This window comes from Helicoverpa armigera, chromosome 1 (genome assembly GCF_030705265.1).
Source record: "Helicoverpa armigera isolate CAAS_96S chromosome 1, ASM3070526v1, whole genome shotgun sequence".
NCBI classification, from domain to species: domain Eukaryota; kingdom Metazoa; phylum Arthropoda; class Insecta; order Lepidoptera; family Noctuidae; genus Helicoverpa; species Helicoverpa armigera.
The window spans coordinates 10,970,952-10,986,403 of NC_087120.1; the positions used below are offsets into that span (position 1 = coordinate 10,970,952).

At 37.5% G+C, this 15,452-nt stretch overlaps 1 protein-coding gene across 1 annotated transcript; it reads left to right on the forward strand.

Moving 5' to 3' along the window:
- The first annotated feature begins 1,558 nt into the window (after positions 1-1,558).
- On the forward strand, positions 1,559-12,779 carry LOC110379377 (uncharacterized). The gene is made up of 9 exons (XM_021339027.3): positions 1,559-1,691; positions 1,910-2,000; positions 3,696-3,810; positions 7,099-7,267; positions 8,067-8,255; positions 8,553-8,791; positions 9,069-9,275; positions 11,211-11,406; positions 12,223-12,779. The coding sequence occupies exons 2-9, from the start codon at positions 1,914-1,916 to the stop codon at positions 12,353-12,355; spliced, it is 1,335 nt and encodes a 444-aa protein (XP_021194702.3). The 5' UTR covers positions 1,559-1,691; positions 1,910-1,913; the 3' UTR covers positions 12,356-12,779.
- Positions 12,780-15,452: the final 2,673 nt, after the last annotated feature.

The following is a 15,452-nucleotide window of genomic DNA, read 5'->3' on the forward strand; positions in this document are numbered from 1 at the left end:
GGTGGCCGGGAGTCATCTCGCGACACCCGGCGCATAATGGTGTCTACCTGGTCCAGCGCGGCGGCCGGGATGAGAGGTGCGAATTCTCTGGCGTTCCGCCTCCTCCTTCTCGAGCATGACCGCTTCGCAGAAGGAGGCGACGGCATCCTATTCCCTCTCGCCCCGGACCATGGCCTGAACCAGGGCCGGACGGGAGAGGTCGCCGCCGCCCAAAGCCTCGACGAGGACCCGACGGTGCCCTTCCCATGCGGGGCACACCTGGACTGTGTGGTCCACCGTGTCCTCGGGGCTGTCCGCACAATGGTGACACCCGGGCGCCTCCTCACGACCGATTCGGTGCAGGTACCTCCCGAAACAACCGTGTCCGGTGAGGACCTGCGTCATGCGGTACGTGAGCGCGCCGTGACTCCTCCCGTGCCACTCCTCAAAGAGGGGACTTACCGCCACGATGGTGGCGTGCCCTGCACTGGGTTGCGGCCCTCCAGGCTCCCTCCAGGCCACCATGAGATCGCGCCGGAGCTCCGCCCGCTGCGCGACAACTTGCCGCGGCAACGGGGTTTCCCCCCGGCGCTGAGCCTCCTCGCACCAGTCGTACAGGCGCAAGAAGACTCTCGCCTCCAGAGTTATGTCTAGGCCTTACACAAAAATCGCCAAATACCTACAGGTTAAACAACATACATAAAATAAATGGTTTCGGAGCCTTTAGGATCTCTTTATTATATTAGTAGGTACTTATTTAAGCTACGGCTAAACCCAAAGTGCGTCTACATACATTTACCACTCGTTCTAACCGAAGATAAGGAAACTTCTAGGTTTAGCCTCAAATGGCCGATTACACCTGACTGTGGCCGGCTTAGGCGTAACCGCACTTTGTATGTATGGAAAACTAGCTGTTTTCTTGAGGATTCCCTGTTTTCATTTCCCTCGCACCCCGTGGGAACTAGTGCCGTACCTACCTACCTACCCGGAGAATCTATAGTCTGTTACTTGAAGAAATAAGGTTTCCCAATGGAGTTGGGATTTATCGCTAGAGTACCTGCCTACTTTCGGAGCGTTTAGGGTATAAACCAACAATAAAATGATTCTTCTTTATTATATTAGTATAGTTAAGTAAAAAAATGTTTCCTCTTTCTTATACTTATCAGTATAGATTTTCAAGTTTGGTAGAGTAGAGGTAAGTTGTGGGCTTGAAGGAGTACTTTGCCACGGTTATTTCCACAACCATTTACTTTTAAGTAGATGTTTAAAAACATAGGTATTCGTTTCTTACTTCAATTAGATCACATTATCCTACTAACCTAACCTATACCTATAAATTAATCTGGCGAATAATTTATTTCGAGAAGTGGTGAAATTCTCTAAGTATTTCTGAACTTAATTTCTTCTGATAACATTATTAAGTAATTGGGCAATACCTAATTGAATTCCTCTATTCCGTCACCGGGCATCAACAAATTATACATATAACATAATCACCTTTAATCAATCTACAGGAACTAGCGTCGCCACAAAAGACTGCGTGCATAATGACCTTTAGTATAAAAATAATAAAGTTCACATTAGAGCTGACTTGCTAGAGAAATATTCAAAGTTACCTGACTAGTTAGTCGTTAGCAACAGTTGGGAGCACGGGTGGAACAGTTGAGTGGACATCGTCGCGTTGGCTGGTCGTGCGAGAGCTGGCACACGCAGTGAGTAGAAGCCGTACAAGCAGTCCATTGACGCGCCGGAAATATTGACCAGCGCCTAATTGAACTAATCGACCCTTACACACTATTGAACTCCATGTTATAGTATCCTCTGCCACAAGTTCGGAGTAACCGGTTCACGATACCCGATAGAGCATTAGCTTGTGTAGGAGGAGATCTACTAGAGACAGTGCTCTTATATTTTTATAATTTTGTTTTAGGAAAATGTCGAAAAAAGTATTGGAGCCGAGGGCCAAGGCGGGCGTTAGCTCAGAAAATGTTAGCGAGACCACTCCGTTGGTGGGCAAGAAGGTGAGTCTTACGTACTTTTTATAATATGTAAAAAAGCCATGCTTTTTGTATCCATTGCGACGGTTCTAGTTTAAGGGACAGCAGAGAGTCAATAGCTTGGTAATCTTTTGTATGTCACACATGCTTTGGGTCATAACGACTTCTTAACTGGTTTTGAAGTTATCTATTTTGTGAAGAGACTTTTAGGTGATCTGGTTTAAATTTTTTTTTTATTCCTTTACAAAAACATTTCAAAGTAGGTGGTAGGTTGTTTTCTAAAACATACTGAGACAGTTGAAACTGATGCTGGCACTAAGATTACATCCACTATCTTATGTCTATTTACTTTTTGTCTAGTAATCAGTGTGATTACAAGACGCGTGCTAGTTTGTTTATCAAACTTATCAAATCTTACTTACTTATAACTTTTTTCTGGTCTCACCTGTGCCTATTCAAAGGGGAACTGAATTCATATCTACCTAAATTATACTAAATCTTCTCTTAGCACTTCTAGTCGTAATATTTTATGTTTTAACTAAGTATAAAATAGAAGCTACTCTTTAAATTCTTTATGCGGTCCATTATCTAAGTCGTGTTCGTTCTCGGCAGGTAGATGATGTACCTGACGCATTCGATTGCTCAATGTCCCCGAGAGTAGCTTAAAAAAATGTTAATCAGATAAACTAGTTAGCTCACCGAACTTGCTACGTTGTACGACACAATAAGGATGTTTTAAACTGACCTATAGCCTTATAGAAACCTAAAATTAGTCGCATTAATTTAATTTTATCAAATTCATAATTATTATATGTGACATTGACATTCAAGTAGATTCAAGGATGATATGATCCCACGAATATTATAGATTTGATTATCTGATATTAGATAACATGAAACTTGCCTTATTACTCAAGCTAGTCTTTGGGACGTTTCTCATAATCCAATTGGTGACCGGTCTCCATCGGCACAAACAAGGCAACAACCGTTATGATAATGCGACAGTCTCGCGCCGAAAACATCACTATAAAAAATCTATTTATAATGTCTTCGATACGTAAAAATGCTTGTCTTACCAACCATCATTTAAAAATCATTAGTGTAACCTTAGTAGGTAACTATTGCGCAATACTGAACGCATGATTTTTTATAACATAAAGACTGGTTGTTCTATCTGGTAAAAAAGGAATCTTGTGTTCTTTCTTACGATAAAATTTTAAAATACGACCTCGTTGTTCGACTACACACTTCTCTTGATCTAATATGATTATGATTGATGAAATGACGCCAACAAAGGTTTAGGCGTTCCAGTTGTCCAACAGGATACAATTTCGTATCCTCTCCGAATACAAAGAGAGATTTATTATTAATATATAGGAAATTCTATTTAAGTAGTTACGAATTCTTACATTTTAAGAAAGTAAATAGGCTAGTCTAATATCATCAAGGTAATACCAACTATAAATTGCAATGTAATTAGATACATACTCTACCAAAACATACGTATTTCAAAATACGAGTACTTACTTAAAAGTTTCTCCTAGCTTCCCTGTATTTCCTATTGTTAATATTGTAGACAATAACTTCCCTTTACACTACCTACTTACGACCGTCAATTGTTTTGTATAGGTAGTAGACTCTTCTATTGTATAGGCAGAAGACTCCGTACCGTAGAGACTAGACTAATAAGCCCTAACAAAGATACCTAATATGTAACAGGGCGAGGGTGATGAAGAAGGTCGGGGTCTGACGACGCAGCAGACTGCCATCCTGATCGCCGGGGAGATGGCCGGCAGCGGAGTCCTGGCACTGCCCCGAGCTCTCTCTAAGACTGGTGAGTAAACTGAATCTTTATGCTAAGCGCTTTATCATATGCTGGCGTCCAATCTCCTTCTTTCTGCTAAGTTCACTACCCTGAAGTAATTGAGTACCTCTTTTCTGTACCTGTACATCCACAAATAAGAATGTTGAAAATGTAAGGGTAGCGGCTGAATTTTAGCTTAGGAACCGCTTAGAATTTGAAACCTTTGAAGTGTTCAAAACATTGCTTAGCGCGAGTTTATAGTGTATACTTAAAATATTATTAATCAAAGGAAATGATTATTACATATTAGATTGAATGGGTTTAATTTTGTTTCATAATATCAGTACTTGAAACTAATCTAGTACTTTCTAATGTATCCAATTAGAGTTAACATACAGTAAATAGAATTGAATTGTACATTGTACTGCAAAGCGAATCTAAGTATATTTCAACGTTTATAACATGATGGATTTTCTGCAGATATCATCATGCTTTTGAAAAAATAATGTTAATCATATTATCTATCAAAACAATATGTAAATGGCTAAATCCTAAAACATGCCTAAAACGGCTTCCTTCGTCATAAAAAGTTTCCATTTTGAATGTTAATGCTTCTCGAAACGTTTTAAAATACAACAAGAAAAGAGAAATCGTAGAATTGGAGTTATCTCAAAAATTGCAGAGCGGCAGTCTTTAAAACATGCTTAATGGTCTGCCTGCATCACCCACCCAGCTTTATAAACAAAAACATACATAAAATTATCAGATATACGTAATCATCACAGAAAGGATAAAAGCAGCGGGAAAGAAAGCAAGGCAGGCAGAAGAGGATGTGGTGGACTTAAAGATTTCCCTAGGGATTGCTAAAGGTTTTGACAAATGTGTGCTCTGCTTCATCTTCAAAAGAGTGAAGCCTGCAAAGATGATTTGATACTTTGAACATAGTTGATCATCGTGCCTCTATTCACCTCGCATTCCATCAAGTTAAATCATTACATTAGAACGCGATGTTTGGGAGGCGATCTCTCAAAACTAACGAAACACGTTTATGGTTCGAGATCGAGTTTCGTAACTTGGTTTAATTTTCCATAAAATAATGAAAACAGCTAAAACATGAATAAAATTGTGAATGTTTTCAACTATTTACTAACCGTCTTACCACAAAAACTTTTTAACGTCAGTTTATGCCTTGTCTAAAAAAATGTCAAATTATGACGTTGACATATGGTTCATTTTGCAGCCAAAATTTTATTAGACAAGTGTAAAACAGGGTTTAAAGTTTTTGTAGTAAGGCCCTTAGTGTTTAAAAATCAATTTGGCAATAACACTGTCGATTTTAGTATTCATATTTAAAAATAGATCTTAAGTAGCAATGAAATGTTCAAATGGTTTTTAAGAATTGATTGCTTATTTGAATATCAAGGAGGATTATATTTAGTATTTATTAATTATATTGCAGTATTTTTGCATAATTTTGTCACATTGTGGTGCTTGATAGTGATCTATGAGGATTTAGGTACAGTCGATACGATTACATATAGTACCCGGAATCATTAAGCTTTATAACCATAGCTCAATAAAAGTAGTGTTATTCTCAAAAACCAACTTATATTTACAATTTAATTAATTAAAAACTGCTTTGGTATGCAATGTTGATGTTTATCTCAAATTGAAATCTAGATGGCTAGATTAATATATCGACAAATCGAGATAAAGTGTGGGAAGTATTCAAATCATACGAATCTAGCTCTAAACCACTTTGATATGGTAATATATGTCGGAGTGTCGGTGACGTCCGGCCGGCTTAGGCGTCTACTGCCACATTTGAGATATACAAACACCGTTTTTACGTACTTTTTATTTGCTAAGAAAAACTGAAACTGAAATCTTGTAAGTCTAACATTCTTTTCATACTAGCGGTTTTTCCAGTCTGCTTATCCATCATTTTTGTACCAGTAGTTGTCAATTGTTTGAAGAAAAACAAAAGAGAGTAACGTCGTCCTTTTCGACATAAGGGGCGGTGACGATAACTAACTTTACGATACTTTATTTTAATATCGCTTTTACGAGCTTAAATTTATTATTGTCCAAGTAAGAGCATAACTAATCAGATACGAAACATGTCGTGAGAATATCACAAAAAGTGTGATTAGACTTTTTATATCAAATGTCTTAAGCAATGTACATGTACTTACTTACCTTGCAGGTATGTTTTAGGTAGCATATTTATAAATATTTGAGCCATTAAAATACGATATTTTATGACTGCATTTATTATATCAATGCAAATATAAAGATCATCAAAATAAATGATAAGTGAACAGGTCAAGGTTGCCCAGATATAAATATCCTGATATATGTCTCATTTGCTATGCACCGATCAAGTCATTTTTCATAAGTTTTTGCTATGTTTTTCAAAATAACAAAATAACATGTGTTGAGATAAAAATCTAAATAGATTGTCATTATGAGATAAATATGCGCAGGTGGTAGGTAGAGCCTTAAAAAATAGAGCCGTTTAGAGCGCTCTACAGAATTATCCTACAGACGGAAACGTGACACGTGGCTTTAGTCTGTTATATAATGCGATTCAAGAGAATTGGATTTAAGACTTGACTACCAGGATTCATGAAAAATGGCAAAATTGAAATGGAAATATGGTGGTATTTGGAATTGAAAACATAATAAAATGCATATCGGTGCATTGTGTTTTGTGTTTACCCATTCTGTTTTACTCAGCACCAATAAATGTAATCATTAATTAGCAAAATCCAATGAAGTATGAAGAGCTAAGGTATCAAGTCTCTATAATTCGGTGAAGCAAATAGCCTTCTAGTTTTGTGATATTGTGTTTCAAGTTGTCAACACGTCGTGAAGCCAGAGACTCAGGCCTTCACCTCGTGGTCGCCTCGGCCCACACTATTCCACTGGCCGGTGATAAAATAGCCCAATTATTAAACCGGTTTCACGTTTTTTGTATATTTTACCATAGAACGTATTCGATGTAACGTCTGAGATACAATACGCTGCTATAATTAGAGATTTTGTTTTTATGTTTTACTATTTGATTTTGAGCTAATGCAAAACCTAGCTATAGTATTTTTTTATCTAGATGTTGGTACCTATATTGCTGATGCTACAAAAAGCTAAATAAAGCTTTTCATAATGTTTGGCTCCTAAGTGCATCATAATGTTCATGCATAAAATTACCAAAGAGTATAGCTGAGGCGACGTTAAAGGTTCATACCTATATCTATTTTGTACTTAAATATTGGTCACAAGTTTCCAATCTTGAAATTGTTTTAATATTTCTTATAGGATGGTTCGGAGTACCGTTGTTGCTGTTGGTGGCCTTAGTGGCAGCGTTCAGCGGCAAGCGACTGGGAGACTGCTGGTCTATCCTGGAGGCACGGGACCCAGAGATGAGGACCCGCAAGCGAAACCCTTACGCTATCATCGTAGAACAGGCCCTTGGCAAGCCATGGAGGTAAACCGAAACATTATTGATACTTTTTTAGCTACGTTTAAAGAGGAAAACCTCTAACCCTACTTAATATTATAAATGTGAGTTTGTGAGAATGTACGGATGTATGTTTGTTATTCTTTTAAGCAAAAACGGCTACACCGATTTGGTTGAAACTTGGTATGTACATAGGTGATACCCTGGATTAACACATAGACTTTTTATCAACGCACCACAGAGGTGAAGCCGCGAGCGGAAACTTGTACTATATATGTAGACTGGGTGTCTACTAGGAAATCACGATGCGAATTGTGCAAGGTGCTTGTGAACTGAGTCGCATTGCTTAGTCTGAAACTCGAGACCGATTTCAGCAATTCGGACATGCATACTAAGTGTATCGTATTCTAGATGTGATATTCCTTACACAGAGGTACTATTAACATTGAAAATTGGAAACCCTTCGCATGAACCGCTCTATTTATTGATGAAAGCCGTCCTTAAGTAGTTTTTGAGTTTTTCGAGAATGCTCAGACGGGCATACAGTTTTATATGATAGGTATCTATATGGTGTTTCAGACTATCGGGGTAGGTGAGTTTTTTCCGCCATACCACTAGAGTAACTTTTTTTAGTCAAAACACGCCCGTAAAATATTTGAGTTTTAATTTTTGATAAATAATCATACCTAACTGGGAATTTTTCAGCTTGGCAGATCTTTTCTTAACGCACCACAATACTGTATACATTTATTTTTCGTAATACTTGTACGGGTAAGCAGTACTTTCATTGTCCATTATCTAACCATGTTTCATTCACTATCCTCAGTGTGGTGGTATCAATGGCGATGATTGTGACTCTCTTCGGCGCGTCGGTGGTGTACCTGCTGCTGGCAGCTCAGATCATCGAGGCAGTACTCCTGTCTCTCGTCCCCACGCTCACCATCTGCACCTGGTACCTCATCGTTGTTGGCGCCATGACACCGCTGTTGTTCTTCGGCACACCCAAAGATTTCCAGTAAGTTTTAAACGTTTTCAACCTTTAGCTGTGATGTCATACATACCCCCGCACTCAGAGACATTTAATGGTTACTTAAGCCATTTCTTAGTGAAGGCTTTCTTTGACAATCCTTCACTAGGGAGTGACTTAAGTAATCATTAAATGTTTCTTCTTTTTTTGTACTTCTTTTAAGTAGCTTACCTTACGTACTCCCTTACGGACTTCGTTACGTACTCCCTGATGTATTACCACTATGAAGTCCTTTACACGTTCATATTTGATGTTCAATATTCTAACAAAGAAAAATCTGTGTAGCCTGATGGGCATCCTTGCCTTCGGATCCTCGCTGGTGGCCTGCATCCTGTACTTCATCGAGATGATGAACGAGGTCTCGCCGTTCACGTACCGTTACGGCATCCACGGCTTCATGGACTTCTTCTTGGCGACCGGCACCATGATGTTCGCCTTCGGAGGAGCCTCCACATTCCCGACCATTCAGAACGACATGGCCGACAAGACCAAGTTCGGAAAGAGCGTGCAATATGGATTTTTGGGTATGAATTTGTTGCAGCATTTTTTTATTGTTATTCGATTTAGCTCCTCATTTTTAATACCATGCAAAAGTAGCTCTTGCGGTTTGTTACGAGTTTTGTGCCATTTTCGGTGAACTTAAACTGGGCAAAAGCCTATTTAAATCAGTTAATTTTACCGTAGAACCAATGAAGAGAACCTTTACTCGTAACACTTAAGATGACTCAGAGCAGATTGATTCAAAATTCTCCAAACAACTTTTGTCAAGCAACTAATGTTAACGTTTCTTTGTTGTCACAGCTGTCTTGGTCCTGTACCTGTTGGTGGCTATCGCTGGTTACGCGGTGTACGGAGAGCGCGTGCTGCCCAACGTGGCTCTCTCCATGTCAGCCACTCCCCTCACGCTGGCTGCCAACATTCTGATGGCCGTGCATCTGCTGTCGGCTTTCATCATCATCATCAACCCCGTCTGCCAGGAGGTTGAAGAGCTCTACAATGTCCCCAGAGGTACGATATGATCTAGAGAATCCTACTAATCCTACTATCCTCGTAGTATTATAAATGTGAAACTTTGTGAGAATGTATGGATGTACGTTTTTTATTTTTTCACGCATAAGTAAATGGACCGATTCGGTTGAAGTTTGGTAAGTAGATAGGTGGTACCCTGGATTAACACATACGCTACTTTTTGACAGAAACCAAGCTAGTTACATTTGAATATGACAGTGCCTGTAAAGAGTAATGAGAGTGTACTTTCTGTGGTTCATAAGATTACTGTTTAATTGCAATCACTGTTAATTCTAATTTCATATGAAACTGATAGGTATTTTGAACGGGTTAGGGGGAAACTCGCCTCTGGGCCGCGGCCCAGATTACACGGTATAATAACAGTCGGGAAAACTGGTCCGAATGTGCGGGCCAGATTACTATGTGAAAAAAGTGACGGAGGTAAGTCGACCCATTGGGACTTAATTTCATAAAATCCGATAGTTGTGAAATTTTTCACAGCTCAAAATCGTCAGGAGGCAGAAAGACTTAGATCTTTTTCATAATTTTCATCATAAATATAATACTTTGTCTAGATACTGGACTCCTAGTACGTAATATAGGTAAACTTCGTTAAATAATGGAGCTTCTATAGATATTTGATACATAGTTTTTATTTTTCCTTTTTTTTAATATCTAGATTAGGTGGGATATTTACATATGTAGACTATGTGTGTATAAGTAGGATATAATATTTATTTTTATTTACTTACAGCATGTTAAAAAACCCCATTAAAGTTTTTGTTGAATATTTAGTTCCTATACCTATAAATTGTTGCATAATCGCAAAATCGGAGCTAAAAAAATAATAGTTATTTGTTATACAAGAGTGCAAAGTTGATTTTTAACCGCGGGCTCCATTTTGATGACCGAGCAAGCGAAGGATTCTAAAATTGAAACACGAGCGTAGCGAGTGTTTTAATAATTAGAATCCTGAGCGATAGCGAGGGAATCAAAAGAGCACAAGGTGAAAAATCTTTGCACTCGAGTGCAACACGTAACTTTTCATCCCACCTCATCGAGGAAATTACAAAAACAAAATGGCGCGCACATATGAGTGCCAAATTAAAAAGAAGTACCTATTAAAGTTCATTTATTTGAAAACTCAGTTTAAGAATAATTATTGTAGGCAGTATTTTATTTGTTTAATATGTATTTGTATGAAAAGTCTTATCAAGATTGTCACAAATGGAGTATTGCACACGATGTTCTAAATTCAAATCACTTTGCCGCTCTAGAGGATAAAAACGGCTTTTGCGCTCAGATATCAAAGGGTAAAACTACTCTTTCCGAGATGGTGGGATTAAAAAGATCTTTTTCATAATTTTATCGAAAATATTGATGTCAATATATCCAATGTCAACATAAATGAGTGTTACAAAAATAATCTTGTTGCCAAAAGGGAATTTGTCTTTTCTTGTAACACTCGAACAAAATTTTGATAAAAAGAAACAATGTTTCTATATTTACGTTTTACTTATAAATTGAGATTATTAATTAAGTATCTATAGAAGCTCCATTATTTAACGAAGTTTACCTATATTACGTACTAGGAGTCCAGTATCTAGACAAAGTATTATATTTATGATGAAAATTATGAAAAAGATCTAAGTCTTTCTGCCTCCTGACGATTTTGAGCTGTGAAAAATTTCACAACTATCGGATTTTATGAAATTAAGTCCCAATGGGTCGACTTACCTCCGTCACTTTTTTCACATAGTAATATGGCCCGCACATTCGGACCAGTTTTCCCGACTGTTATTATACCGTGTAATCTGGGCCGCGGCCCAGAGGCGAGTTTCCCCCTAACCCTTTTGAACATTGCCCCTCATTTTCATTTTATCCTTCTAGTGAAGAAGTGAAAAGTTGACTGTATTTGTACTTTTTATTTTCCAGACTCCACCGGCTGGCGTATGATCGTCCGCGTATCCATCATGCTTGGGATCCTGTTCATCGGCGAGAGCATTCCTCGTTTCTACACACTGTTGGCGCTCGTCGGAGCCACGACTATCGCCCTACTCACCTACATCCTACCGTCTGTCTGCTACCTGAAGCTTATCGGCCAGCCCGCCGGAGAAGGACAAACCCCTGTGTAAGTTTTCTGCAGTACCGTCTCTAATGTAAAAAGATCATAGAAGCATGTTGTCCCAGTACTTTAGAAATGATATGTCTTGTCGGAAAGTAAGCACATCAAATAGTACTTGAATTGATAGATTTAGCGATGATTTAAAAATAACCAAAAACTCCATCCACATTCTCTTAGTTGAATTAGAGGAACTTATGGCAGATTTATTTTCTGTCCGTACCTATAACTTGACAGACATATTTAATGAATATTCTAAAAGTACCGGAATTTAGTTTCAGTGACATAATAACCCATTTGATACTCACGTCTCACCTACTTATTAATGAAGTCGTTAAGACCTATTTACGTAATTAGCTAAGTCATTCATAATGATAAGTAATGCCTTCATTAAAATTCTGCGAAAAGCGATATTGTTTAGTCCCAATGCTATATTATCTAAATTGGTATTTTTTAAATATTACATTATATTATAGGTAAGTGCCTATCACATAGAGAATGCACAGTGCTGCATGATTTCACAAAAACTATTCAGTTATCATCCAGTTTTTAACTTAATTCATTGTCTTTGCATCAATTTTTATGCCTGAAACGTTGGTTATTATTAATTTGTATTAGTTACCTACATAGCTTAAATTACCGTTATTTTTTGTACCTGCAGCCCTAAAACAGGATAGAAGTGATAAGGACTACCGTTCTTTCGCCATCTCTCTCCCTTTCCTATTCCTTTTCTTTAGCTTTCCTTATTTTTCTTCTCCCCTTCGCTCTATCCGTGACGTCGCTCTCGTTCTTTCGCCATCTGATAACAATTATTGTTTTCTTCAGTGAGGTGCCCAGCTGGATGAAGATGGTATGCTACGAGGTGATCGCGCTCGGCGTCGTGGGTTGCATCGCCGCTACCATCAGTGCAGTCAGCGCCATCTTCAGCACTTCCATGGCTGTGCCCTGCTACCTGTGATACTGCACAGCTTCTACTTACACGTCTATAGGCCTCCTTATACATATAAATACGAGTTGCTTTACATCACTTCTACGTCAGAAATACTTGGGACCTATTCCTTCATTTCTAGTTAGCAACTGTCTTCTAGATTGTTAAAGTATCTGATAGGTAAAATAATTCATTTCCCAACAGCTTTCAGATTACAGGGATGAAATTGATATTCTGTAGGATGCTATGGATAAGCCATAAAAACCAGAAGTTTAAGTCAGCTTCTTATATAGATATAAGAGTTTAAGTTTTACATAGGACTTTAATAAGCATCTACATTAATGGGTACAACATACATAACATTCTATTATTAGGTACCAATATTGATATTTTTGTTACAATTCTAACATAAGCCGTACACGCTAGATGTACTAAATATTTTTATTTTATAACATTGAAAAATACCCGTAAATAATTACTTAAGATTTATGATAAGCTTCTATTTTGTATTGTACTTGATTACACGAATAAAATGTTCTGATACGCAAATGTTCTACTATTTCATCAAGACACGTTGAGTGCATATTGTGAGCCGCACGTATTCGTACCGATTCGCATTTATTACATTACCCTACACACCACTGGTGCAGAGTGCAGAATAAATTGTCATACAATCATACTGTACCGTAACGCCTTCTCTATGAAAACCGGCATTGTCACGCGTAAATAAAACCTTATTTTCCGCTTTGTTACGCTTCAGAATGCAACAAATCATCAAAGTTCAAATAAATGGTTTAAGTTAAGTTTAACGTGTTGTTTTATTTATCCGTCGTGAACCCAAGGTTAGCTAGAGCGGTAGATTCTGTATCAGTTGTTATCTCAGTTTATTTGTTAACTACAACACGTAATTGTTTACGTACAACCACTCAGTATTACGCGTTATTTTGAAGTAAAATAATGATTTTCTTTCAGCATGTCGAATCATACGAAGTTCCATGACGTCTGAACTAATTTTATTACCTACGTGCGTTGCAAAGCATGATTAGTACTCACTTAAAATAAAATAAAACAAGGGACACGTAATAACAATCGAAACGGAGTTAAAAATAATACATTCAAGAAGAAGCATTGTTTGGCAGTTTGTATCCTAAAGGCATTGAGACTACTGAATTGATTTTTCCGGATTAACATGAGCCATATTCTATCCGGGTACGAGAAGAAATTCCCTCAGGATGCGGGTAAAACCAAGAGGAAAATAGCTATCGTTTTACGATTACATGTAGAAGTAAACCTCATAATTAAAGTAGGACTATTTACATATCTGTGTGCTGGCAATACTGTAAAGTAATTTTATAGGGACGCGAGCAAAACCGCAGGAAACTGCTAGAATACGAGACTTGTTCAAAGAAGGCGAGCTCTAATTGATTGCCTATACTTCACACATACCTACTGTTTGATATCGTACAAACAGAGTGATACACGCGACCCCCAGCGAGGTGTCGTCATATTGATAAGCTATCTGCCGTGCACAACACATTGTCAAAGACATCTGTGTCACTTCACCGAGATCTGTGTGTCTTATGCAAGATGCTGGACGAATTGTTCATCACTCATAATGTTCGAAATTTGAATGCTAATGATGATGATGTATGGAGCAAGATTGAAACGTTATACTTCATACATACTTGGGTTAGTTTTCTAGGTAGATGGGTACATAAAGACGAAAAAGTAAGTACTTGATATAGGTCTTAGTTTATATCCTAATTGAAAGAGAGATACAGACCTGTCAAAAAAGGTTCAAAAAAAGTTTTCATAAATAAATATCATTATCTCACAAAACCAAATAAAAACGAGTTATTCCCAATTTGTCATTAGTACCGATTGGTCACCAACTATTTTTTCCATACACCAAATCCCAATTGGTCATTCGAGCAAAATAAATAATTTAATATTTAAATTTTGAGTACCGATTCGTCACCCGCATAAAATTTCACGTATCAGAGTACCGTCAGAAATAAAAGTGTTAGAAGAAATTTTAAATGAAAAACTTCGATGTAGGTAAAGGTATAGCTCTCATATAAATATAATAAAATTTACATTAAAACTCAGGTGAAGACAACTTGGGCATTTTATAAACCCGAAAATGTGACTCGATACTTTTTGTGGCGGTAACAAAAGTACCAGGGGCCCATAACTAGCAAAGAGATTGTATACATAAAAATGATGAATGATGGTGTAAATTGGCATGTTTATCTACAATTAGGAAAAAAACGTAAAATCCTGACACTCTTGACTGCTATACTCCTGTAAGTTATGCGGTCCTAGTACACGGTGGACAGTTCTATGGACACTCGTTGATTGGTATATTTCTCATCTAATTTATGCGATCCTGGTATTTTGGTTTTGGCCGTGCGGTGTGTGACGCCGTTGAAATCGCGATTTTATTAATAGCGTCTTGCCATATTCGGAAAAAAAAACATATTTCAATATTGTAAAGCTTATCTTGTTGACAGTACTTTTTACAAAATAAAGTACGGATGACCAGTTGGGACTAAGCAAAATAAAATATTTTTTTGAATGACCAACTGGGACACGTTTTTTATGGATGCCAAATCACTAAAATGACGAATCGGGCATAACTCATAAAAACATATCTAACAATTATTTCAAAATATAAATAATGATTTTTGTTTAATTGTGCCGTGGCCTCGCAAAATGTCAATATCCTCAAATGTTCAAAAGAATTTGTAAAATTAGCCAGTAGTCCGTGATAATGATACCAAAGTTAGGGGTAACTGGATTCACTGTACAACATAAAGTTAAGTAAGGAGAAATCTTACTACGAGAGACTTTTGGACGAGTAATGGGTATGCAGTAAAATTAAACTACAAATACAATGATAGCATAAGCCTGTTAAAAAAAAGTACCAGATTCAAGTCCGTCAAGTAGGTAAAGTATTATCTTCGGTAAATAATGATGTGGAGCCCGTTGTACAAGTAGGTGTAGCACCTTGTATCATGTTTTACTATTTCATAGTTAGATTTCTTTAATTTCATATTTATATTTTAATCTTTTCTACTTACAAGTAACACGCCAATCTAATAAAAATATTGTTTATTAATGTTAG